The sequence below is a fragment of the Orbicella faveolata genome, unplaced genomic scaffold (genome assembly GCF_042242905.1).
Source record: "Orbicella faveolata isolate gen_17 unplaced genomic scaffold, um_ofav_v1 contig_2, whole genome shotgun sequence".
In the NCBI taxonomy this organism is placed as follows: Eukaryota; Metazoa; Cnidaria; class Anthozoa; order Scleractinia; family Merulinidae; genus Orbicella; species Orbicella faveolata.
This window is the reverse complement of record NW_028301547.1, coordinates 9,168,588-9,194,083: the sequence shown is the minus strand read 5'-3', so window position 1 is coordinate 9,194,083 and position 25,496 is coordinate 9,168,588. Positions and strand designations below refer to the sequence as shown.

Here is a 25,496-nt window from a genome sequence, read left to right as displayed (position 1 = left end):
TTCATGAATTAAGCATCAAAAAGACTTGGAAAGAAAGAAAGAGGTAGCCGTGTATCATGGTAAGAAGTCTACTACATCACTTCCGCAAAAGCAACGCATAATTATAGAATATGCCCCCACCTTGTAGTCGCCCTTTAGGTACTGCTTCGGCACACGAAGTTACTGCCTAATTTCCCTCGCCCATTGCTGAGTCTTGCCACAGTCAACAAGCTTGTCTACGAGTTTCTCTAAATGATCAAATGCTTCCGCTCCTTGTGCTGAAAAGTTGTCAAATCCTTGCAGAGACTTGCGAACAGATGAAGTACACACGGCCAAAACTCTCTGTAGGGTTCTCTTACTCATAGGCTCAAAGTTGGTTTCACAGCAGTATTGTTGATACTGCTGGACAATGCGCTCTGGTATCATTGTTCTGTTTACATTGGGTGTTTTTATGATCTCGCCAGTTCACAATTTCAGAAGTTTTTCCCCAAAAGGAACATCTTGAATTGTGTGTAGACTCGTTAGAAAGAAACAAAATGGTCTAATTTTACAGGTTCCATCTCATTCTCTTTTTCTCCTGGTCTGGAAGAGGAGCAGCTCATCCATGTAACATCCTGTGGCGTCGGGCAATGTTGTAGCGATAGCTAGTAACGGCTGGAATAAACTCTCTCATCTCCTTAAGGGATAACTTATCTGTTATCAAAGGGAGTATTTGTCGTCTTGTGCTCCAATGTTACGCGTTCAAGTAGCTCTCAGCAAATGCACTAAGAAGCTCCGTTTTTTTTTTTTCTCTTCTGCCTTCGACCACTACCAGACTCTCTCTGCTCACGGCATGACGATCACAAAGCTCCGTCAACAGTTCTTGCGAATTCTCAGGCGCCAGGGCATCAAGCAATGCAGATATACATTGTTGAGCTCTCCGTAGATATCTGCGTTTAGTACGCTCGTGCGCTGTATTCCATGGCACTGATAACGTGTAACGTACTGGACTGACGTCTCGAAGCTGTATGAAGCGATTTAGCTGCACCTGGGACTCGTTATCTAGACTAGAGCCTTCATCACTCTCTTCAGAATCTTCTTGCCGAACAAAAAGGCTCTGCCGTCTGGATGTTGAACCTTCTGACAATGATTCATCACCAACAGTTACAGGACAAGTAATGGCTGGAATATCAGAGTCACTCGCTTGTTCATCAACCTGACGAAAAAGTGAACACATTGCTTTGAATGGCTTCAAAATGAGATCAACCGAATGCACGGGCGGAGTGTCGTGTATAAAAGCGCAAGTCGCATGCGAGCTGGAAAGTAATTGTCGATAGTTGATATAATTCACTGGTAACCTATCCTGGTATCTTTATCCAGTTACTACTCAGTATTATTTTCCATTTGGAACATTTAGAAAAAATGTTGAGAAGCCATATATTAATTTAAAACCTTTATTATTTGGCTGTATTCTGGGATGTGACTGGCTATCCGGGCAGGGCACGCCTTTCCAATTCTTGTGCCATGTATGGTTTTGCCCAGTCGTTGACGTGCGGCAATGGTGGCGTTTTGAGCATGCGCATGCAAGTTATCCTGGACACGCCCTTCTCCCGCGTGGGTCGAACCCCTGAACAGGGCGGAGAAGGGAAAATTCAGAAAATGCGTTAAGGTTTTCCCCTTCCAGTAACTATATTGGAGAGAAATTTTTCATAAACACTTTGAGGAAACTCACCAAACTTAGACCACGTAGACCTTCTGTGATGTCTTCCGCACCTCCTGAGGCACCTAAGTCCTGCGATTCTAACTGATTTTTTGTTTTTGCCAGGGGCTGTAGACATCGAGAGAGAAAGAATAATTAATTATTTTCTACTTTACACATCCCCCTTGAACCAATAGCTCTGAATGTGGCAAAAGAACAAAACTAGCCCAGGCAAAAGCCCCACAAACCTCAAATTGATTACGCATTCTATATTTTACCTTGTCACAAGTCATTCTTTTACGTTCCTTTCCTTTTTTCCGAGCATTGTTGGAAGGAATTCTAATATCTGTGAATATTTCAATTCGAGTGTTCCCCACGCCATTAATTACTTTTGAATAAGTCTTGAAAGAGGTGAAAATGCTGAGCAAACGTCAGTGTTTGAAAAAGATTCCGACGTAAAAATATTTGCAAAAATCCTGGAAACTCGTGAGACATGAAAATAATTTTGCTGTTAAACTTGGCGTTATTTTACGCGGCGGTGAAGTGATTTGAAGTTAGGATATGAAGTCTGTGATTCCCGCCAAGTACCCTGCGTGAAATGAGAAGCTATACGGATGTATATCCTTGCATAAAGTGAGAATAAACATTGTAATCGCTTACCTGATCCGACGGGTACGAGGTTTTTCGTAAGTTCGAAAATTTGTATTGAGTGCTGCAAAGTAATTCCCCTTTCTGCTGCGGGTACTTTTTCAGATTTCTTTTTGTGACCGGAGACATCCCAAGGCACAGAACATAATCTACTAGTTCTTCTCCATCCGATTCCAAGGTTTGATCGATGTAACGGGCAAACGGTCATTTCCGAAAAATTGACGGGCTTCACGAAAATCCCGCTTCTTGCTAAGATAAGTGCTATCTCTGTCTCAACACCTGAAAACTGTAAAAAACGCTTGTGGCTTCTGATATCCTTGCTGTACGATGACAGCGATACTGTCTGAGTGGACGGATGCCTTGCGCGTTCCTCTGTACCACAAACGCCACCAACAATGTCAAGGAAAGAACAAGACATTTTTTTTTTTCTACTGGAGTTAAAGCAGCCGTTATCTTTATTCCTATCACCGACGATTATTACGCTTTTGCTTTTCGTTTACTTTCGTTAACTGGTTACATTTGTTTCCCGTGGGAAAATTAAATCGTTATTTTCGTTCCATAAAGTTTTTACTGTACGTTTTAAATTTGTGACATTTGTAAAGTCTGTTTCTTTGTTGTATTTTTCTGTTCATGACGGCAATATATTTGTTTAGATTTTATTCGTGAGGCAGAATGTATTGTTAGTTGATCTCGTTACGTGACAGATTATCACATGTCACGCAGTCGACACGCAGACAGGAACCTGAGCAAATCGCTAGCGTTGCCTGCCGTGTTGTACGGGATCTTTTATGTGTGGGAAGTCAAAAAAGCCAAAATTAGGATCAAATTAGACTAACCGAAACTGTGTTGCGAGACGCAAGTAACTTTTAGAGTTTACTCATCACCGGCTCAGTGGCTTCAATCAGCCGGTCGGCCCCCTTTACACCAACTTGCAGAGAACAGTATTTCGAAAGTATCTTCCAAGCGGCATTATAAGGGTCTATAAAAGATTTCTAAGGTAAGGAAGTATTGATGTCAAAGCATACATAACAAGCTAAGTGCGGCTGCGACTCAAACAATGTTTTGCTTGTGTCACTGCAATGTTGATTTTGTTCATTTCAATATGGCGCCATTTACAATTTTACCGAAGTTTGGTTGGTTGTTGTATTAAAACAGTAGAAGATACCAGAAAAGTGAAAGGATGAATTTGAAGACCCACCTTATAAGCCCTCGTGATAGTATTCCTGGAAATTTTGAGACACTACCACATGCATTTTTGCCACAATATATTAGGCCAGGTTTGACGTGAACTAAAAATGGCGAAGACGTCTTCTGGTAATTAACCCGTGGTTTCATCAGGAAGGACACGATACAAAAAATATCAGTATATCTTGGTAAAGGAAGGCCAACTGTATATATTTATGGCTAGAGAAGTCCTGCTGTCGCATTTTAGTTCATCTAAGGACAGCCTGAAAACTGCATAATTTCGAGCTCGCACGCACTCATTTTCGATCATGTAGTTCATAACGGTTTATTCCCGTCAAAATGAATATTTACACAAATTAACCTCATTTCACTTTAGCTAGTGCCTATAGCTACATGTAGACAAAAAAATGGGACGAAACGAATTTTTGACCATGTCCGCGATTTTGTTATTCTTCTTTGACTCTTAGAGACATCCACTCTTAATTGTAGTTGTTCCACGCGCGGTCGTCTGATGTTATGTAATCGCGTCCTCTTTACGTTCAAACAGAATTTTCAAAATTTTCAGGTCATATTATAAAATGCTTATTGACTGAGTTAGGTCGGGCCGAACGGGAAAATATTTGGCTCTCGGTCAGGACGTCCTGAGCGAGAGCAAAATATTTTCCCGTCCCGCCCTCCCACTCAGTCAATAAGTACATATTACTGCAACTACTTCAAGATCGAGATTGCTAAAACTATATGAGGAGGAGGAGACAGGAGTAAGTGTGCAACCGTGTCTAGAAATTCTTTTAATATGAAGGCGGTTAAGAATATCTGGTAGTGATTTGCAACACCATCAGTGTGAACTAGTGTTGTTCTCGAATTAACCTTGTATGTTGGGCGGGAAAAACAAACTTTTTTAGACGAGGCAACTTGACCTTTGCATATAAGGAGTGAGGGAGGCGACTATCGAGCTCGAGGTACAGGTTGCTACCAGTGACGGAAATCCGGTCGTCTTTGACATCTTGTTTAGTATTTACTAGACATGAAGGCCAAATTATACCTTCCACAAATTGCAGATCACGTAATTAAAACTGCAATTACCGGCAACCTTACTTCAGTTGCTGTCAGGGTGCATAGAATCAAACTGTGATGCATGTTAGTTAAGATTCTCTTAACCATAGCCTTCACTAGATATAACGCCGCGCGAACTTCCACCGGCGGAGAACCCGTGTTTCAAAAGAGGTGGAGTTTGAGGTCCTTTTTATTAGCCCTTTTTACAGGCAAAATCTATGCAACGTAATTTTCGCGTATTAGAAGATCTTGTTTTCTTTGACTTGTGGATTCCGGATTTCCCGAATCCGATTTATGTGTTTTACGGTTGTCGCGTTGAAAGATTCATCGCACGCAAAAATCGCATTCACATCGATGCTGTCACTTTTGCGCTACTCACCAGTCTTCTCTTGGCAGTGTGAGCTTGGCAAGAGCCGCGCTCTTGTTGGAGCCAGGTTGATCAAAGGTCATCAAAGTATCCACCCGAAACAATCACCACTAAACCCTTACTGGATAATGTTTAATCCAATGTATGGCGTTATCCACCTTTTGCACAACCAGGCCGAATGTATAGCTGGTGGGGAGGGGGGGGGGGGGGGGTGCTGTTCAAAACTAGTTATGTTTTACAGGCAGTATATATATTTATTAAGCACTGCTGAAGTTAATTTTTTCTTTCGTCACTCTAAAAATCAATAATTCCGAATTCCGGATTCCCGACTCCGTTTTCCGATTTCCGATTTCCGGATTCCGGTTTCCGGTTTCCGGTTTCCGGATTCCGGTTTCCGGATTCCAGTTTCCGGATTCTGTGTTTTAGGGTTGCCCGTTATTAGCAGTTAAAGTTAAAACTGCTGGTTAAGTTATCATTAAGGATTATTATTATTGCTATGGTTAGCAGTTGTGTCACGAGAATGGTAACAAATCGTTCGCCAAGGCTGCGTTGTTTTGGCTCGTCACCCACTCCTCCTCAACGAACGTTCCTTGTGAGGGATGCTTAACAATAAAAACGAACTTCATTAGGAATGGAAAAGAAAAAGCACAAGAACAAATGACAAACACATCATGCACATACGCAGCAAGTTGAAACGCTCGTGCACTGTTTCGGTTCCACGACCTGGCACTGAGAAAAAGAACACACCAAGGGCTGTGAAACAACAAAATATGAGTCATTTTCTTTCTAAATTAAAGTTATTTTATTTTACTTATCAATCCATTGTGGTTAGAGACAAAGTTTAAGAGTGATGAATGAAAAACGGCTAGGAAAAATGTCGGTGACCATATCTTGTTTTCTTGAGGCGCTTGATCATCAGAGGAACTGATTTTATACAAGAAAGGTTTCCATCAATTATCAGTATTTACGATATCAAGACATTTTTAATACAATTTATATACACTACTGCTAAATGAATATGACAAATTTTATCGATGAAACCTTTGAGGTTAGAAATAAAGTTTAAGAATGCTGAAACCTGAGGCTCTTGATCTTAACAGGAACTGACTATGTACATGCGGGCTTCCATCAATTTATCATAAAGTATTTACTTTACAGTGATATAATTGACACAACATTTATATACACTACTGCTAGGAAAATATGATTTATTCTACAAATCAAACCCTTGTGGTAATGGACAAACTTTGTGAACACTGAATGAAAAAATACGAGGCAAAATGCCTGGGACCATACTGATCTTCAGAGGAACTGCAGAAGTTACTAAACAAACAATTCATTGAAAAACAATTTACTCACATTACTGTCAACTGAATAATTCCTATGCAACGTGAATTAAATTTCAGTAGTTTCTTTCTACTAGAGAAAAAGTGACGATTTCAAGATATGCCGGGTTCTCTTATCTTAACCAAATGTTTTGTCCTTATCGAAACTAAGGAAACTACAGCGTCCACGTTATTTTACAAAACAGTAACATCTCTCTCTCTCTCTCTCTTATAAGGTCTCTGAGTCATCAGTGATGTCATCATGTTGCACATTCACGTACGATTTCTGAAAGAAAAAAAAAAACAAAAAAAAAACCAAAATACATGAAAGGCTTATTATCATCTAGAACCAAGTCGTTTGTGGATAAGTATTAGGGAGTTTAAGTAACTATAGCAACGACGCCGACGCCGAGGACAACGTCAAGTTAAAAAATGAATTTACATTTTACCTATGCATCTCGGGATAATCTAATGTCATTAATATTTTAGTTTGTCTCTCTTTCTCGAAACTGAAAATATACATTTCAAAAATTCTCCGTCGAGGTTCACGTTCTCCACACAACATAGAATTTGGTCATTTCATATCAGGGATCTTTCGCAAACCACGACGGTAACAGCGACGAAAATGTCATCAAACTAAAGGGTTAATGAGCCACAAAATAGCTGTACACGTGCGTTATAAATCTTTGTGCATTTCTTTGCAGTTCTCTGCAAAACAACAGCATGAAACGACTAACTTCTCCGTACTTTGGAGAACGTGAACTGCACTGGCTAATTTTTTCGTTTCTTCCTTTGGAAATAAATGTCGCCATTGCATATTTTGCCTGAGCAAGTTTTTAGACCGATAGGCGTACTGAACAAATCTACGTGGTTGCGACATTGGAAGGTAAAATTTAAACCCAATTTTTATAAGGCGTTGTCCTCGGCATCCCTGTCGTCATTGCTAAAGCTCCCTATTGTTGTTTTGATAATGAAGAGGACAGCAAAGAAATCCACCAAGAATTATAATGCACGTGCACGCCATTGTAATCCTCATTAAACCTTTTTCCCGTTGTCTTTGTCATTGTGTGTGTGTGTTCTTTTTTTACTGAAAATAACCTGCTTATATCGACATAGTAGAGGTTGACACGGCAATCACAAAGCAAATAAATTTTTTCGCTTTGTATATTAGAATGTGTTTGTATGCATCGCCTGCATATGCAGAATAATGGAATAAGAGTGCCAAAAGTCCGCACTGGGATTCCACATGGGCTCGGTTGACACGCCAAACACAAAGAAAAAAATATTTGTTGGCTGCAAATATCGGACTGTGTTTTTATTTATCGGCTTTATATGCAGACAAATAGAGATTATAGACGCCGAAAACACGGACTGAGATTTCTAATTTCGTAAAGTATAATTGTTACAGTTACTGTAACAAGTATACAAGCGACACATACCTTAAATATCCTTAAGAGACATTTGATCCGTTTTGTTATGTCTTCAAAAGTAGGCCTCATCAAGGGGTTTTCCATCCAACAGCTTTGCATAAGTGCATATCTGTAAACAAAATAAGATAATACTTTTACATCACATCACATCATTTGACAAGAAACGAGATGTCCTGACATTGCATAAAATATCATTTAATGGCATTGTATTATAGTGCATTAGCTCGGAAGAAGGAGGAATGTGGGCGGGGAACATAAACGCCGGCGAAAAAAAGACATCAAATGTGGAACATAGATTATGTCGTCGTCCATGAAGAAGCTTTTCACAATAAATGTAGTGTACTTTGTATTTTATTATCATTCATGTTTGGAGAATTTGGAAAAAGGTCAAGTTAAACGCTAGCTCTTTCTGCGAGGTTTTTCTGCAGTACTAGGAGACGATAGGCCCGAGTTCTTGAAAGTGCGGGCCAAACACAAAGGTCAGCAGTTAATAATTTGAAATAATTGTGGCAGCAGATTACTGAACTTACAGTTCCTCAGTGCAATGGTCGGGACGAGGCATCCGTCTTCCCGAGCAGAGGAAACTTACAAGAGCCCGTGGTGTTGCTATACCAGGGTAGGGGACCTGACCTGATAAGGGGATGAAATAAGGTCAGCTTCGATGCATGAATAAGTATTAGAAATTTGAATAAGTTGAATCCAGTGTAAAGAGAACTCGAACGAATAAATTCAAAATATACACATATTAAAAAAATAAATAAATAAATAAAAAATGAAAAAAGCGAAGCACAATTATCATTTTGATCGGTTCTGAACACGAGGCCTAGTTACCAGTTAATCGAATCAAGAGCGGAATGCCAACAGTTAGAATTTGAAGCGCGTGTCGATTCCTTTTGTGAGTTGCCAGAGGTCTTCGTTCAGGTTTGCAATCAGTTACATATCATCAACTACCTTTGAAAATCTCGAGCAGTAAATTGAATTGTACTTTTGTCATTTCCACGTACATAAAAATGTTAACAGACTTACCAAAGGTGGTAATTTCCCATAAGACAATACCAAAAGACCATCTGAAAACAAAAAAACAAACAAACAAACAAACAAAAAAAGATAAGAATTAAGAAGGCTAACTCACAAGTCTACTCAGACTGTGTGGAATTTTGAATTTTGTTGTTTAAAACAATGTTTCAGCTTTATTCCTGTAACTTTCACATTTTTATTCAGCTCTTTTTTTTTCTTTTTTTTTATCAGTTTTGAGAATTATTGAGCCATTTCTATGGTTTCCTAACATTTAATAGAATTTCTAAGCTAATCCAAGATATGACAGATATTAGAAAATGACGGCGTCATTTCCGCGTCATTTGACGTCATTATTACATGTTATGGACCTTAAAAGAAATGTTTTTTGTACTCCCTATAAATCATTCAAGTTTCATCGTAATGGCTTCAATTCACTAGGAGTTACAGGAGAAAAACCTCAAAAGCCCCTCGAGCTTTGAACGATAGCGGAGTAAGACGACCAAATCCTGCCCCTACTGAACAATGTGTTCTTATTTATTGTTTTTATTGGTTGGAAGTCAATACATACACCGAATGCATCAATTGCAAGATTCTTATGTAAAACATAAAATTCAGACTAAGTTTCCCCCAGGTGTTGTCCTGGATGTTGCTATCCTCGTTGCAGAAGGTTGACAAAAGACGTGACAATTTTAAAACAAGCAAGAAAGCTCACTTATTCGAATTTGACGCACACAGCATGATTCTGTTACTTACACGTCACTCTGTGATGTATAGACTAGATATCTCAATGATTCTAAAGACAGCCATCTCCAGGGGACCTTACCCTGTTGAAGAAAATGTACTCAGGTATTACTAACTGATATGAAAGTAAATGAATACACCCTAGTTTGATTTCTGATGATAAAATGTATTGGCTTATTGAATGAAACATATATTGCATGACCCGGGGAAAATAGCTTTCGCCGGTATACATCGAACCGAAACCTGCTTTCCATGGATATAATATGAGATATGTTGATTTATTGCAATTTTCAACGTAATTATAAGGTTAATATCAGTAACATACAGGAACTACAGATTACGTCTGTTTAAAAGTAGACTCGTCAATATTCATTTTCCGCTTTTTAGCTTTTTAGTCTTTTTAGAGTAAATTACAGTTTACTGACAAAGACCAATTCCACCTATTTTTTGAAAAAAAAAAAACAACAACAACGTTTGGTATTCTTTGTTTAAATACTCGCACTGCCCATACCGAACCATTCGACTCATTCACCCGCGTTTTTTCCCTGCGCTTGACAACAGAGACATGCAATTTCTTTGCGTTTTTGCGTTCATTCTGTGGTGCAAAGTAGCCGTGTTTTTTTTGGTCTGACGGCAGCGTGTTCGGCGTCTATCCTGCACTTACATTGGACGTCTTGTTGTATATGCCACGATCTGAGATATCTCTTGCCAATCCAAAGTCTCCAAGTTTAGCAACTTTATTTTCGTCAATAAGGACATTTCTTGCTGCTAAGTCGCCATGAATACACTGTAGAAAAAAGCACATGAGGCGTTTCCATAAATTCTGGAACATGCAAAATAACCTAGCTCAAAACAGCAGCAACTAGTAAAATGAAGTTATGATATTCTTTTATGAAGTCAAAAGGTCGCCATTATGACGAAGCGAGCAACTTTGAGTCGTCATGATTACAAAATAACTTCATACGAAATGAAGGTACAGGAAAATTCCACAACTGAATGACCAATTTTGTCCTCAACAAGAAGCAATTTTTTGCATTATACTATTCAAGACAGCTTCCGTTTCAGTGAAACTATATTTACATACACTTAGACATTTATTGACAATTTGTTGCAAATCGGAGAAGATGAAATGCATTTCCTTTCTTGGCATTTGACGCATCAAAACTTGGCGATGTTTTCTTGTAGAGCCAGAACAAGACACTTCGGAACTATATTTTCATAGTACAAGTACACTGTACACGATGTATCACGCACCTTCTTGCTTTCCAAGTGTTGCATTCCTGAGGCGATCTGCAGAGCAATTTTTATCAGGTCCCGATCATTCAGCGCACATTTGATATTCTCGTACTTGCCGTGCTCACCAGGGGCAGGCTTGGAAGTCAACAAACTTTCAAGGGTTCCTCCGGGAATCAAATCAGTGACCAGAAGAATATTTTCTAACCAAATAAAAAATAGCGGTTGGCTTTATTTAGCCTGGCCTTCTTTAAGACCCGTGAGACGGGTCTCCGTATATTTTGAACAGTATCCAAGTTTCATGAATATTTAGTCATAAATCAGCGCGGACACTTTCTCGCTGTCCCGGTGCCCCGCTCCCTTCGAATAAACTTCTCTTCTCCGAATAAAGCGCGAATGGAAAACCGCACAGACCTAAATCTTGACGACGGTGTCTATAAATCAATCATCTGCCGTGTGCCAGATTCTTTATTTTAATATTTGATTGCTCGACAGTGAAACCACCATAAGAGTTTAAGCATTTTTATTCTACTTTTGTTTTGTACATTTTAGGATTAGTCCAGTCAAGTAGCAGCCAAATGGATTATGCGCTGGCGTAAAAGCCCTGGGTGCGAGCCCTGCCTGGGGCCATTCTGTTGTGTACTTGGGTCAGACACCTGTGCCTCTCTTAGTAACTCTGCGATGGACTACCACCTCATCCAGGGGCTCAGTAGAAACAATCCTTGTCACATCATTCTACAGAATGACGTGACAAAAACCGGATTTATAAACGTTCGCCGGATGGGCTTAGCTCGAACAGATACTTAACCCCTCTGCATCCTACCGAGTCAAAGCTGAAGGGCAAAGGAACTGAAACGTTACAAAAATGAAATGGAAATTTAAGTTTGTCCTGGAGTAGCTTAATCGTGCTTTGAACATCCTGGCACTAGTATAAAATCATTCAATAACTGCCAGGTGACTGGAAACGTAGAGATAACTCATGTTATTATCAAGTTTTATTAGCTTATGGTCACGTGATGATTTCTTGGCAACTTACCACCCTGAGTACATGCGCCAACCAAGTTGACTATATTAGGATGCCGTCCAGCCCGCTTCAAAATCTGTATTTCACTGAGAAGGGCAACTTTCTCAGTCTTATTAGCCGTGTCTATGCATTCACAAAAAAGAAAGGTAAACTTGTTTAGTAATTCACTCACCATTCTCAAATAGGCCCCCTCCGAGTCACCTTGTGCCCTGGTATCAAAACCAGTCTTTGGGCAAAACCATTCATACGGAAAGATGTTCCACCCACAAGTTTATTTTCATGCAAATCAAACTCATTTTCACTTGAAAGGTTTGGCACGAAGACTCGTTTTGAAACAGAGATACAAGGGACCTCGGAAATGGTTTATTTTAGATTAATAGAGGCGGTATACACATAGCGAAATACATGATGCGTTTAAGAGCCCTTAGGTGATCTTAAATTTGATTTCCATTTTTTTTTCCACAAATATTTACAGCTAAGGTAAGTTAAATTCGTACAGGGTGATTTTGTGATCATCCGGGTGAGGTAAGTTCTGAAAAGAACCGTTATTGCTGACTAACTTTTAGACAACCCGAAAGGAAGTCATCTTTAGAGTAAAGTCTGGTCAAGTCTGGTCCGATGAAACTGATTGGTTAGTTGAGGCGTGATGGTATAGATTAAAAATATGATAAAAATAGTCATGAGAACCAGACGATTTTGTCTTGTGCTGACTGAGATGCAGTATAACCAACGCAAGGAGTGAATTCACTATCTACATACATACCTTTCAACTGTTTCACTGCTACATCAATGACTTTCGTATCCTTACAATGATAGCGTCCTTTATAAACAATTCCAAATTCCCCTTCTCCAAGCACTTCATCTCGGACTTCAAGTCTTTTTAGGTCGATTTCATAGTCTTCCTCGATCTCTTGGGAATTGCTAGAAGAACGTTCATTATATTTTGTGCCCTGTTTAGTTTTTTTGGTAGGCTTTGGAGGTCTGGGAGGCGTGGCCTCAAAGTCCGGTGTTGGCAGCAACTCTCTAACTTTTGGGGGCTCATGGGCAGGTGAAAAGCCAACACCTAAAGCACCTAGCTTTGGCTTTGTTTCAGCTTCTGGTTCACTCATGGAGCCACGTGAAGGCAATAACCCAGGTTCCTTTTCAGTCTCTTGCCGAACTACAATAAGATTAGTGTTCTTTTCAATTTCCAAGGGTATGTCTTGTCCTTCAAGGATGTTGCCTCTATCTCCACTACCTGGCGTCTGAAAATTAGGATTCTGGGTTTCTGACTGCAACATACCCAAACAGGTCACATTTTGTTCCGAATTTTCTTCCATTCTTTGACTCTCCTTTTCAATTTGTGGAATCGGAGGCAGTGGTCTTGCTTGAGGAGGCTTCTTGACTTGACTTTCAACACCTAATAAGGGGTTTTCCTCAGGACTGTGTCGTGACAGTGGCACCTCCTCGTGTTCTTGGGGTGCTGGATTGTTGTCGATATAATCGTAGATGTTTTTGAGTTGGTCTTCCTCTTGTATCTGCCCGGTGAATTTAACGCCCTGCTCAGGGTCTTTGTTATCATATGTCTAGAAAGAATAGTAAAAATACGTCACTGTACGTGTCTAAAACTATTGTCTTCACGGAAGGAAACTATGTAACAAAATATGCAAAACGTGGACCCAGGGGTGGGGCTGTTCAGATGCATTGGTGATCGAGGGGTGTAATTCTATTAGACAAAAACGTACACATCAAACAGCCCAGAAAGTGACCAAACACCTTTCTGTTTTTTGCTCTATAACGTGACGAGAAACGCAGAACGTGACCTACTTATGAATAAATGCCTAACACAGGAAAATACAGTGAATAAAAGCGCTTGAGGGTACATATTACGGGACAAGCAGATTTTCTGCAAAAAATGTCTTCTTTCTAATCTTGCCCGTATCTACATATCCTTTGTCGGGATGATTCCACGCTCACCAGAAAAAAGAACATCGAAATTCCTCTATTTTCTTGTTGTTACACCTTTGTGTTACACATTTTAGAAGTCTCTGTTTTTTTTTTTTTTTTGTCAAACGTTAGTATGCTAAGATTTACAGACAGTGTTCTGACTTTAGTAGATAAACACGTTTAAGTACGGCATCTTGTTGATTTTTTCACCGCTGAGAAATATGACAGAAACAATGTACTGTCATATTTTAAACTACCTGATTACGAAGACATCGCCCTCTGAAGTATTGCCAAAATACACTGACACCCCCGAAAAACATAATGGCAACGGACAAAGGCACAATGATGGCTGTGATCTCGACATTTTTCCTTTTACTTGTTGCTAATGGCCCTAAAAAACAAAATTAGAGATAAGTGTTATAAGAAGGCGCTCCTACACTAAGACCAGTGTTTCTAGTGCCTGCAGATACCCGCTGATGTTTGATTAAAATCTGTCGACATTGATTATGAGTATAACCATATTAAAATGTTAATACTAAATATCAGCGAAATGCTTATCCCCCTCGGTTATACATAGAAAAGTACTTACTTTTTAAGACTTGCACCCCTCCCCCTTCAAATATTGAGCTGAAGGCAATAGCACAAGGAAAGCAATTTTCTCAGATCATCGCAGCAAAAATAAATAAATAAATAAAATAAATAAAATGAATGCTCATCAACGTATTGGTTACAAGGCAGTGATACTTCAAATCCGTTTCATATAATTCATCGAAAACGTATTGGACGTAACGTACCCTTTATTTTACGGGAGTCCTTTTTTTTTTTTAAACTCCTAAGGTTTTAAACAAGAAATAATTATTAAAAACAACAGTTGTAATAATTCTCTTAATAATTTCCTAACCTTTTGTTCCCTCAACGCTGGGCGCATCATCTATTTACGTAGTGAATAAAACAAGAATAAAATCGATTATTCTCGTATAAATATAATATTAACATTCCCTCAATATGTTCGTAGCTTCTAGCTTGTTTCTTAGAAAAGAAATCTCCAGTTTTGGTTTAGTCTGGTTCCCCGAGAAACATTTGATATTTGGGACATTTACCAATGAAATACTTCTAAACTTTGTTTACTTTGTTCGCGGGCATTTTCACAAGAGCGCCAGTGGAAAAGTTTCCCTGCTACAGCAACCTTAAAAGTGCACTGAATTTCGCATCCTGCACTAAATTTTAATTTTACTCTGAATAATGGTTGACTGTGCTTGCAGCTTATCAGATTCGGTACAGTTTCAGTGAAATAGAGAAAGAAGTAGAAATAATAAATAACAGAAGATATAGAAATTTACAATAAATAAATAAATAAATAATAGAAGAATATAAGGCTATTATTCTAAACCACCTGTTTTATCAGTTTGGCTGCCACTACTTATAACAGTACGATAGGATGTCATGTGTCAAAGTACGTTAATCAAAAGTTCAGCAGAAAGTGCCCCCACCCCATCCCCCCATATATTAGAAATCAAAAACACAACAGAAAATACCTCTATATCCTAATGTCGCACTTGAAGTCTTTACTCCAGCACTGTTCTTTGCAACACAATGATATATACCATAATCATTGCTCTTGACTTCTGTTATAACCAACTGGCTGAAAATGCTATTGCCATCGCCTGTTAAGATCTCTGGCGTTGAGTTGTATTGAACAGAACTTGAATCATTTTCTTTTACCCACGTGATGGTCGGTTTGGGATAACCAGTGGCAGTGCAATTAAAAGTCACATTGGACCCGAGAACAGCAGTTTGGTTGACTGGAACGTTGACGATCTCTGGACTTTTGTCTACAGAGTGGATAGATAAAGATAGATAGGTAGATAGCTTTATTGAATAAAATCATTGCAGCCCCCGAAGAGGCTGAGTTGTGACATACTTTAAACTCGTTAATGATAACAATTCGTTACTTCCCTAGAACGTGTAAAATAAAATTGCTTATGGACGTAAGCAGTGTAGCTACAAATCCGCTTGATGTGGATAATAAGTCACGTATTGCACGTAAAGGACAGTTCATTTTATCGGGAGTCCTTTTTAAAACCTCCGAATTCCTAAACGTAAAATAGTTAAAAATACCAATTAAAATGATTGCCTGACCTTTCTTTGTTGGATTTGGGGATCTCATGCTGAAACTCTTTACAACAGCTATTTACAAAGTGAATACAAGAAAAAAAAAATGGTTTTTGTCATATGAATATGAGATAAACAGCTTACTTTCTAAACCGTGGTTGGTCATATTAACTGGAGTATTGATAGATTCTGCCTTCCCTACCGAACCAAAACGTCTTGCGTCACGTGCACGTTGGTAAGTCAGACCTAAAATATGATTTATTTGGCACATTGTTAGCATTATGGGTTAAAGAAACACATCGATAAGAACAATACAATGTGCATGCACAGCCGGACACGTTCACTTCCCATAAAACACTTTTGGGATCAAAATGGCGGTCGTGTACCTCCGCTAAATACTTAAGGGGGAGGGAGTGGTGGTTTAAGTTATTACATTATGATTTAACAACAACAACGGAAGATTTTCAACTAATATTATCGGAACTTATGTGGTAAAGCTGAAAGCAAGCTAGATCGCAAAAAGGTTCTTACACACTCACCATGATTTGTCCCTTGCTACCCTTATATCCACGGAATGTTCCTTGTCGACAATCACATGTAAATGTACAAATACTACTTTTTTGTCCTTTGAAATTATTTAGGCCTAAAGCGCAGTGCCGGGTCATTTGACGAATGTTACTAATATTTGGAATTTGTTATCATAAGTAGTAGAAGAAGAAGAATTAGAAATGGATTAAAAATATAAGTGTAAAACTAATCATAGACAATTTTACCTGTCCTGCTATTGGAATAGTCCAAGTTAGGTTAATATTTTGTTTTAAGTTTTATTTTTATTTCTAATAAACAATTATATTATGAGCCCGAGTCAAAAATCACGCATAGAAATCGAGAGCCAATAATCTAATTGTTTTAGTATAAATCTAGTAGTCGTTTAAAACTTTATATAAATCCTTTTCAAAGACACTTCGAAAACGCCAAAAAGCGGCCGTCATTATGTTAACAAGTGCAAACTGCTACGCTACTCACTATCCATCATATAATAGATAGTGAGTAGCGTAGCCAATCATGCCAGAGAGCGGCATTCGTGATAAAACGCTAGCAGATTTATACTAAGGTAAATTAGAATGAAATTAATTAACTTTCTGTTTGAAAGGAGGAAATTGCAATCATTTCATTAGTTCTTTTTACTTACCTTGCACAAGAATTTTTTTGGTGCTGCAGACATCTATACCATTCCTCGCTCTACAAGTGTAATTACCAAATGTTTCGTTCGTCAGGGCACTAACTGTAACTGTGCAGCTCATGTGTGTAGCTCGTGGCGAGTCAGCGTAACATTTATTCCCGAATCGTTTATCTTGTGGGTCAAACCATTCAATTTGTTTTGGTTTTGTTTTTTCACTCTTGTGACTATCAGCTTGCCAAGCAGTGCAAGTCAAGTTAACAGTTTCATTAACAGTTACATGTAGCTTGCTGGATGGCGGAGTTATTTCAATCCTAGGTTCGCCTGATTTCAAAGGGAAAAAAAGAGACCAAAAGACGTGTTTCAATAGATGCACGTATTCGTTACACAAGTCAATTTGCTAGAGATCAAAGCTTTGTGTTATGATGCTTAAAACATGCACAAATGTAAGTTCTTAACGGCCAAGTTTTACGGAGCATAGCTATTGCTTTCTCGACCCCTCAGTTCTTATTGTAATTCTGTTTTGTCTTTTCAAACAATCACCATCCTTGCCTTTGTTTAATCCTCCTTCGTCAACAAGGTGCCCTGGAGGCGTTGACGTCTTAATCACCACAGTTCAAATAAACTGTGTTCTAATATTTCCTATTTTGCAACCGCTGGCCAACCCATCTCCTAGATATGTATATTGTTATTTAGTCCATTTCAATATAGTGCTGATATTATAACTTACCGGGATTGTTGCTGTTACAATACTGACACCAGGCAGATGGGAGGATGGATAAACCAGTAACAGCAAGTAATAACAGGAAGTACTTGGTACTGCATCCCAGCCAAGAAATACTGGCCATCATCACACGTCTCAGACTATGAATTCTTTTGGTTCAAATAATCTAATAGTGAAACATTTGAACCGGTGTTGGATTGTTGTGACAACAAAATACAACATAATATACTCAACAAAATATGCCGCTCATGATTGGTCAACTTACGATCAAAATAGAGGTTTACCTAATCGGGAAGGGAAAAAAAAAATAAATAGGATCATTCGTCAAATGACCTGGCACTACATTGTGCGCCTAAATAAATTCAAAGAACAACAACAACAAAAAAAGTGAAGTAAACAAAGTGAAGCTCCGAGAGAGGCCGGCCTATAAAAGGTTTCAGTTAAGTTGAGATCATTTCATCAAAAGGTATTCCCTCTCGTCCCTTATTTCCTACCTTTATTATCCCTGCCTTTTAATTTTTTGTTCTCCCTCTTGTGACTTTGAAAACATATTTTAATGGACAATTTATCTTTTTTTGTATAGTTGGATTTTTAATTTTTAATTTTTCTTAATTAACGGTATCACAGGCTCGTTAGTTTTTAATACAACTATTGTGTGCTACGCTCTTCAATTAAAGATTGATTCATTGCTTGCTCGCTTGATTGTCAAACTTTAGTATTCAACTGAATAGCCATGTTTTCGTAGTACAGACGTTGTCAAACCAACCGATCTCCTTAATAGACGCTTTTCGCCGAATATAAAAATGAATTTTTTTTTTCAGATTTGTGGAGGTACGCACGTGCGCACATGCGCATATACACATGCGCATATACAACTATACAAAAAAAGATAAATTTCAGATTTGTGGAGGTACGCACGTGCGCATGTGCGCACGTGCGTAAATATAATTATATGGTCGCTACGCTTCTGTTGCTACCTTTTATTGGCTAGTAGTAATTTGGTTAGCCACTGTTCTTCTGTTAACCTTTTTCCATCAAAAATACTGACATTTGCGTTTCAAATTCTCACAAACGTCCAGGCCATGAAATCCGGTAAAATCTATCCACGTCAAGGCATGGGTTTGGGGCTCATTTCAAATATTTCAATCAAATAACGACAAACTCGCCAACTCGATACGTGCTACCTTACTAACATACTGCTCAATAAACCACTGACAACAAGCACTCACAGGAACTACTCAATCCTGATAGAGATCTGGACTCTCATTCGCTAAGAGCTCGCAATCTATTTTAAACGAATTAAGGAAAGTGAAAGTGAAATTCGGTGCGAAGTGGTTAAATTGAAAATGATCGACGGATACAGCGGCTTGATGCAAATTTGAGCACGGACAATCAGCATGGCGAACAAAGACGACACATGCCTTAAAGTATTTACAATAATGTTTAAGGTAAAGATTTACGAAGAAAATCTAGTACGAAACACAGCAAAAATTACTATTCATCTCGAGGCGTGGAAGACAACGGTGGATAGACATATTAAGCAATGTCAGTCAAAAAGAAAATAAAGCTTATCTTTCAGATATACCGTGGTTCGACAACTAAGGCGATTCAAAATCTTCATCGAAAACCGAATGTGAAAATACTTCAGTACTCCGAAGAAAGCACAAAGAAAAACTTCAGACTGCGGCGTAATTCGGAAACGGCAACTCCTTACTTTTAAATACGAAAGGTGCGTACAACTTGGAGATTCAGTTAGTTAGCTTGCTTAGTAACAAAAGGTAACAAAAAATCTACTGAAAATCTAACCTGTGTAACGTCCAGTGAAGAAACTTCAGTCTGGTAACAATGCGGACTTTTACAGAAATGAAAGTCCTTCTGTGATGAGGTAAACCGTTGGGTAGATTTCAGCCCGCCGTGGAGTAAGACTTTCTGCTCAGGTTAATAAAAACGGCACGTAGTTCAATAAACCCTTGAAACTCAGCCTAGTCTGGAAAATCAAAACAAAAACGCAGGAGTTTTAGCGCTGTTGCTTTGATCTTAAATTCTTCACATTCAACTTTGAAGAAACACTGCTTTCCGTACAGGTTTTGCAGAAAGTGCATGAAAATTTACGCACGAAGTAATATGCCAAATTTTTACCTAATAAAGAAGAAAAGTTTGCTGCAGCGAAATTGTCACGAAGTAAGGCCATGTTCGTATTTTCGCACTAGTTTGCAATTGAAGTAATGCGGGGAGTCTTTTCAAATGCAAATGATATTTCCCAAATGATACTCCCCCCCCCCCCCCGATGAGCCTCGATAGCAAGCTGGTTACAGTCCAAAAACGAGGCCGGATACCAAAATAGCTAACCTATTACTAAAGTGTGACAGAAATTGTCTAATAAGAAATAACAAGATTTTCCTCGAGCAAGTTGGAATATATATTTCGTTCTTCCAACGTATGTTTTTGATGGTATTTGAATATTGGTGGTGTCCCGGGGGTATTCCAGAGTATTCTGAGAGTATCCCAAATGTGTTTCTGATTTTACAACACCCAAATTCACCACGTGTTACGAGGCTAAAAAAAAAATCTTAAGAAAAAAGACTTTTTCTGAAAGCGAAACTTTCGTTCTGGTGAGAAGCTATCGTTCTGGCATATATGGCATCAATACTGAGATTTCAGTTCTAGTCGAGAGTTTCCAGCTCTGGAGAACCAATGAGTTCAGTTTTGTAAAATAAGTCGGTTAGTTGCTGTTTGTTTCTATATATTTTTTCCCCTCACAAATCTTGTAGATCTTGTAAGGGCGCTTCTTCGCTCGCGATCACTTCAGTCTCGAGCTAATCCCGTCAACAGCCGATCTAGTGCTATATTCGTTGCGTTGCCTGGCAGCTGTCAGGATAAATACGTCGCCTGTGCATATATATTTTTTTCTATACCAAAAATGTCTCAAAGAACCTCCGTGCTATGATTAACATACGTCTCATACTTTACCGAAACCCACCGTGAATGTTTCAGCACGTGCTATTAAGTTTCCCTTTTTAAAAGGCTGAGCTGGGTGTACAGTGTTCTTTTTTCCTTCTGTTTTTGTGCGTCTGTTCACTAGTGTACAAACTGGGATCAGCGACCAAGTATAAGCAGTCCCTTGCTCGAGCTCTCGTCACCCTGGAAGGGTTTACTACCTTTTGCGATACGACGCAAACATACAAACAGAAAAAACAATGACGACTAACATTAATGTCATTGCGCCTGAACATGTCAGCCCGTGCGTGTTGCAGACGTAACACACTCTTACAACTTGCCTTGGTTATGATTGTGCCCAAGTCGCATGACACGGCCTATCGTAATAGACGCAAATACCGATCGACACTTTACGTCAAAACTGCAGGTGTTCTGGATCTTGAAGGGTCATTGTCGTAAGAAACATAATTTTAACGGTAATATTTTTCACGGAGTGGGTTAACTTGTTTAACTTCTACCGCTGCTAAAAATAGTTCGCGGAAAAAGAAGTGAAACGTATACATTGCTTCAATAAGACAATAAATATAAGTTTCCTTCTAGAAAATTACTCATTAACTGTTGTGAACTATTAAGGCCGGCTTCGATCTAATTGCTACTATCATATGGCCGCAAAAAAGTCTAGTGATCGTTACGAACATATGCAAATGGTAACCGGTAGTCATGAGGATTGCACTCAACTTACTCTGTAACCGTAGCGCTCATAAACGCCTTAAAAAACGCCCTAAAAACGCCTTAAAAAACGTCTTAAACTCGGCGTTTGATTCTCCAATCTTTTTTTTGTTCACTAGATTTCAGGGATCCATGATTTTTTATTTCAAGAAAGGCTAAATGTCCTCAGTGCACATCGAGATAAGCAGGTGCAAATGAGATGTTGACAACTAGCTAGCGTGGCCTTTCGTCAGAGGAATACGTTTGATGCTCAAGCTTAATGCGCCAGTAAAAACCAGTCTTGATTATTATCAACCAGACAAAATATTTCTCATACTGAGATCTGGTTTATCACTACTCTTCGGCTGTTATTGTCAATTTCACCTTTGGTAGTTCATAATCAATTCTGTTCGTATTACGTAATTTCTTATAAATATTCGTTCCTACATACGAGGAAATAAATAACAAAAAATTCAAAAACATATATGAAAAAAGTCATAAAATAATAAAACGCTTAATGCAGAGAAAGAAAATAACGTAAGGAACAGAATGAGATGGCCGATTTGGGAACCTTAAGGTCGTAGATTTTACATCAAATATTGTTTGAATCATTTCCCTCTAGTATTGGCTGCAGTCGTTTAAAAATCATCGTTGAACCTCGTAGAAAAGTCGTATTAAAATGAGCGTGAAAACGAAGTCAGAAAAACTCATGAAGTAATACAAGCAATCATAAAATACGCGAAAACGTGGAGAGCCTCTCATTCCAACAGAATAATAAGAGACTTCGGAGGTGATTAAGTCTTAAGAATAATTAAAGAACATCTCTCCCCTCATTTTCTTGAGCAGAAGAACCTTTCGATAACCACGAACTTTACAATTGATGGTCTGTCAATGCTGCTTTGCTGACGTCTAAAAGGAAATATGAATATAATACGTGACGGCTCCATCTGTTTACGAGCGGTAGTTGAGGGTTTTTCCTAGTCACGAAGTCCCAATTTTGGAATTTCTCTCGAGTTTCCGGCCTCGCATGATTTCGAATAACAGTATCAAGAAGAAAAAGACATACAATGGCCATATTTACCAATAGAAAAGAGTAATGTGTCTCAGACGCACGAGGCGTCTAACATTAAGTGCGACTAAGTAAGTATACCAGATACGTAAAGCTCGTGCGAAGAAAAGAAAGCTATTATGAGAGAGACGGTTACTCGCTTAATTACACTTTTTTTTTTTTTTTTGGTCAAACGGATTCCCAGTTCAGAAAAATCCATCAGTTCCTCAGTCGTCTCGTACTTACCTAGACAAATCATACGTCTGTGACCTACATGTTTAATGGGTCTGTGTCTTCCTGACATATAGAATTTTTAAGTTTTTCTGAAAAGTTAATACGCCTTATTTAACATAATCACCTAGAACGATGACACGTCTGGGACATTTGTCTATCTGAGACGCACGGTCGTCTGCCTAGGTAATACGATTGCCTAGGTAATACTTGAGAAGGCAAGTTATTTGTCATCTATGTCATCACTAGCATGGTTCTAAACCGTGTACTCTCTTTGGCGAGAAAAGATAAAAATCGGGATAACTAGTCCTAGCGTTCAAAGGCTATGTAGATTTAAGTCGGAGTAGCCTACAAACTTTTGGACAACTCCATAGCAAGTAGAGAACTCGAAAGAGAGAGAACAAAAAAAGATACTCGCCGTTGCCGAAGCGATCGACTCACCGGATCGTCTCGTGAAAGGTTTTAAGTCAATGATCTAGTGAACGTACGTTTCTTGAGCAAAACAATCCAACACGTCTAACACGAAACCCTAAGTCATAAACGTGTTGTGTGGTAAGCTGTCACTGGCGAATATTTTCCGTGTTGCTCGGGACGCCAGCTCATTAATTAAATATGATTTTGCATAATTTCCATTGCCGGTTGAATAAAAACATTATTTTATGTGGATTAGTCTGGAACTGATTGTTATCGACACCGGACGACCTTTAAACCGAGACTGAGGAAGTTGTAAAAGAAGAAATTTCTTGAAGGGAAATTTCTAGGCTGGTGAAATATTTCGATTTTGATTCGGAATTTTCGATCAGTCTGAAATATACCTTTTCTACCGGACATTCTTCAGAATCTTACATTTGTCCATTTTTGTGGCCTACAGTAGTTTTCTACACAGGTACGCATAGACCGTCATTGCGTGACAGACCCAAAGAGCCTCTGCGTAGGAGGCAACTTTGGGGCAAGTATTGCGACAAGTATAACTTAAATAGGAAGCATTTACAAGGACGTTTGTCCACTCCCTTAATTTCTGGGGGTAGAACTCAATAATCCTACGTGCGCTAATAAAGCACGTGGGTCTGGCTTTCCCTACTTTGCTTCGCGCGTGTAACGCAAAGGTGAGTCTACTCGCCAGCTTTTGGAAATCATTCAAGTGTTTAACACAGCCCGGGTGAATACTGTACTGACACATCACGTACAGACCAATGAAGTACAAAATCTGGATCGCCACCCGTTTATTGAACTTCGTACCAGTTGCAGCAGTTATCCTTACTGCACACGTGGGCCGTGCGAGAGGTTTTCTGCTAAAGTAATGTTTAGTTGAGGTAGAAGGTGTAGTCAAGGACAGGAAGTCCTTGCCCATCCACTTTGCATATCGTTATTAATCACAGATTGTTCAATAGAGCAATAGTCACAGTAGTCTCAGTGCATGGCTCCGCTTGCCAGGGCTATCCATGATGTTGAGAGCTTGCTCGCAGCGGCAGGCTAGCCTTACTTTGCAACTGAGCACAAGATATATAGAAATACGGGATCTACAGACTGCATGTTTACAGACGTAAGAAAGCGGATTTTTCATACTCCTGACCTCGCGTGTTTATATTTATATAGGACCCTTGGATGTGTCGAAAACGAAGACCCAAAAACAAAGACCGAAGACCTAAGACCCTGTGGTCTAAAACGAAGACCCACCTGTCTGAAACGAAGACCCACCGGTCTAAAATAAAGACCCACTTGTCTAAAACGAAGACCCACTGCTCTAAAACGAAGACCCTGTAGTCTAAAACGAAGACCCACTGGTCTAAAACGAAGACCCACTGGTCCAAAAAGGAAGACCCACTGGTCTAAAACGAAGACCCACCGGTCTAAAACCTTTTTTTTTTCTTCAGGAAAGACTATACGCTAGGCTAAATTGCTTTCGTTTTTGTAGCGCATAAATTAAAATGTCATCTGAGCGCGCGGCAAACTTGACAGTAGCTTTATCTTAGTCGGTACAACGTGTCAAATTGTGTAACGCAATGAAATTCCAACAGTATAGAAATATACGTTTTAGTGACGATTTTAGTATAATTTGTCGTCACCAATATTCTATTTTTCAAATGCATATGAGCAAATTATGATGAGGTGACTTCATTACTTTGCTTTACTGCACTTATCATATAAAGGCGCAAAGGTCCACTATGCGTGACTCGCAAATTTATTCACCACGTGCTACAAGAATGTGATTTTTCCAGGAAAATTACGTTATCACTCTCACATTCTTCGGGGTAACACTATACACTAGGCTAAATTGCTCTCCTTTTTGTAATTTGCTCATATGCATTTGAAAAATAAAATATTGGTGACGACAAAATATACTAAAATCGTCACGCAAGAAGTTCTTGCGCCGCAAGAACACGCAAACCGCCGCAAGAAGTAAAAATGTCGTGTTTTTGCGGTTTACCCGCAAGAACATTCGAAACGCAAGAAGTTGAAAGTCTAACCGCAAGAAGCCGCAAGAAGTTGAAAATCTAACTGCAAGAAGCCACAAGAACTTATGAATCTTACCACAAGCCGCAAGAAGGCGCAAGAAGTTGTTGTAGGTCAAAACGTCTGTTCGTTTATAAGTACCATATGTTGGTGGTCGAAATGCTCAGCGTTTGCTCGCAATGTTATCCATAAGATAAGTCACTGCGGTGGGAAGAGATATATTTCTAGCAGGTGAGACCAGATCTGGATTTATGTTTGCTTATACTGTGAAAATAATATCGAACGCACTCGCTTATTACGTCCTCGCGTGTTCATGACACCTACGGGAAAAAAGCCCTTCGATCACTTGAACATTCTGCTGGCAGATAATTATGCAACAATCACAAAACGTCTCCAAATAATGAAGCTCATGAAGAAACAGTCCACGTAGAAACATCGAACTACGATGTAGTTAGTCTGGGTTTCAACGCTTTTTCTTCTGCAAAATTCATTATCA

At 39.0% G+C, this 25,496-nt stretch overlaps 1 protein-coding gene across 3 annotated transcripts; it reads right to left on the bottom strand.

The window, feature by feature from the left end:
- Nucleotides 1–5,688: 5,688 nt before the first annotated feature.
- On the bottom strand, nucleotides 5,689–20,781 carry LOC110066086 (uncharacterized). 3 transcript variants are annotated; one of them, XM_089289448.1, is made up of 17 exons: nucleotides 20,603–20,781; nucleotides 19,429–19,609; nucleotides 17,629–17,788; nucleotides 16,911–17,222; nucleotides 15,746–15,793; nucleotides 15,142–15,438; nucleotides 14,508–14,537; nucleotides 13,864–13,997; nucleotides 12,444–13,245; nucleotides 11,693–11,803; nucleotides 10,678–10,859; nucleotides 10,088–10,210; nucleotides 9,436–9,506; nucleotides 8,692–8,732; nucleotides 8,196–8,295; nucleotides 7,675–7,774; nucleotides 5,689–6,521 (listed from the first exon to the last, which is right to left on the bottom strand). In XM_089289448.1, exons 3-17 carry the CDS (start codon nucleotides 17,747–17,749, stop codon nucleotides 6,465–6,467), a joined length of 2,529 nt encoding a protein of 842 aa, XP_089145574.1. In that variant the 5' UTR covers nucleotides 17,750–17,788; nucleotides 19,429–19,609; nucleotides 20,603–20,781; the 3' UTR covers nucleotides 5,689–6,464. The 3 variants fall into 3 exon arrangements, with proteins under 3 accessions (XP_089145574.1, XP_089145576.1, XP_089145575.1); XM_089289450.1 differs by lacking the exons at nucleotides 15,746–15,793; nucleotides 19,429–19,609; nucleotides 20,603–20,781 and adding an exon at nucleotides 15,863–15,964 and having other exon boundaries at nucleotides 16,911–16,960; nucleotides 17,629–17,741; XM_089289449.1 differs by lacking the exons at nucleotides 19,429–19,609; nucleotides 20,603–20,781 and having other exon boundaries at nucleotides 16,911–16,960; nucleotides 17,629–17,741.
- Between the last annotated feature and the right edge of the window lie 4,715 nt (nucleotides 20,782–25,496).

What these genes read in the sequence shown, in the direction of transcription:
- LOC110066086 (XM_089289448.1), bottom strand. Translation starts at nt 17,749, where the DNA reads ATGATGGCCAGTATTTCTTGGCTGGGATGCAGTACCAAGTACTTCCTG. An exon ending in CCCAAATCCAACAAAGAAAG is followed by an intron (nt 15,439 to 15,745) that starts GTCAGGCAATCA and finishes TCCACTCTGTAG; the next exon opens with ACAAAAGTCCAGAGATCGTC. An exon ending in CAGCGTTGAGGGAACAAAAG is followed by an intron (nt 13,998 to 14,507) that starts GTTAGGAAATTA and finishes TTTGTTTTTTAG; the next exon opens with GGCCATTAGCAACAAGTAAA.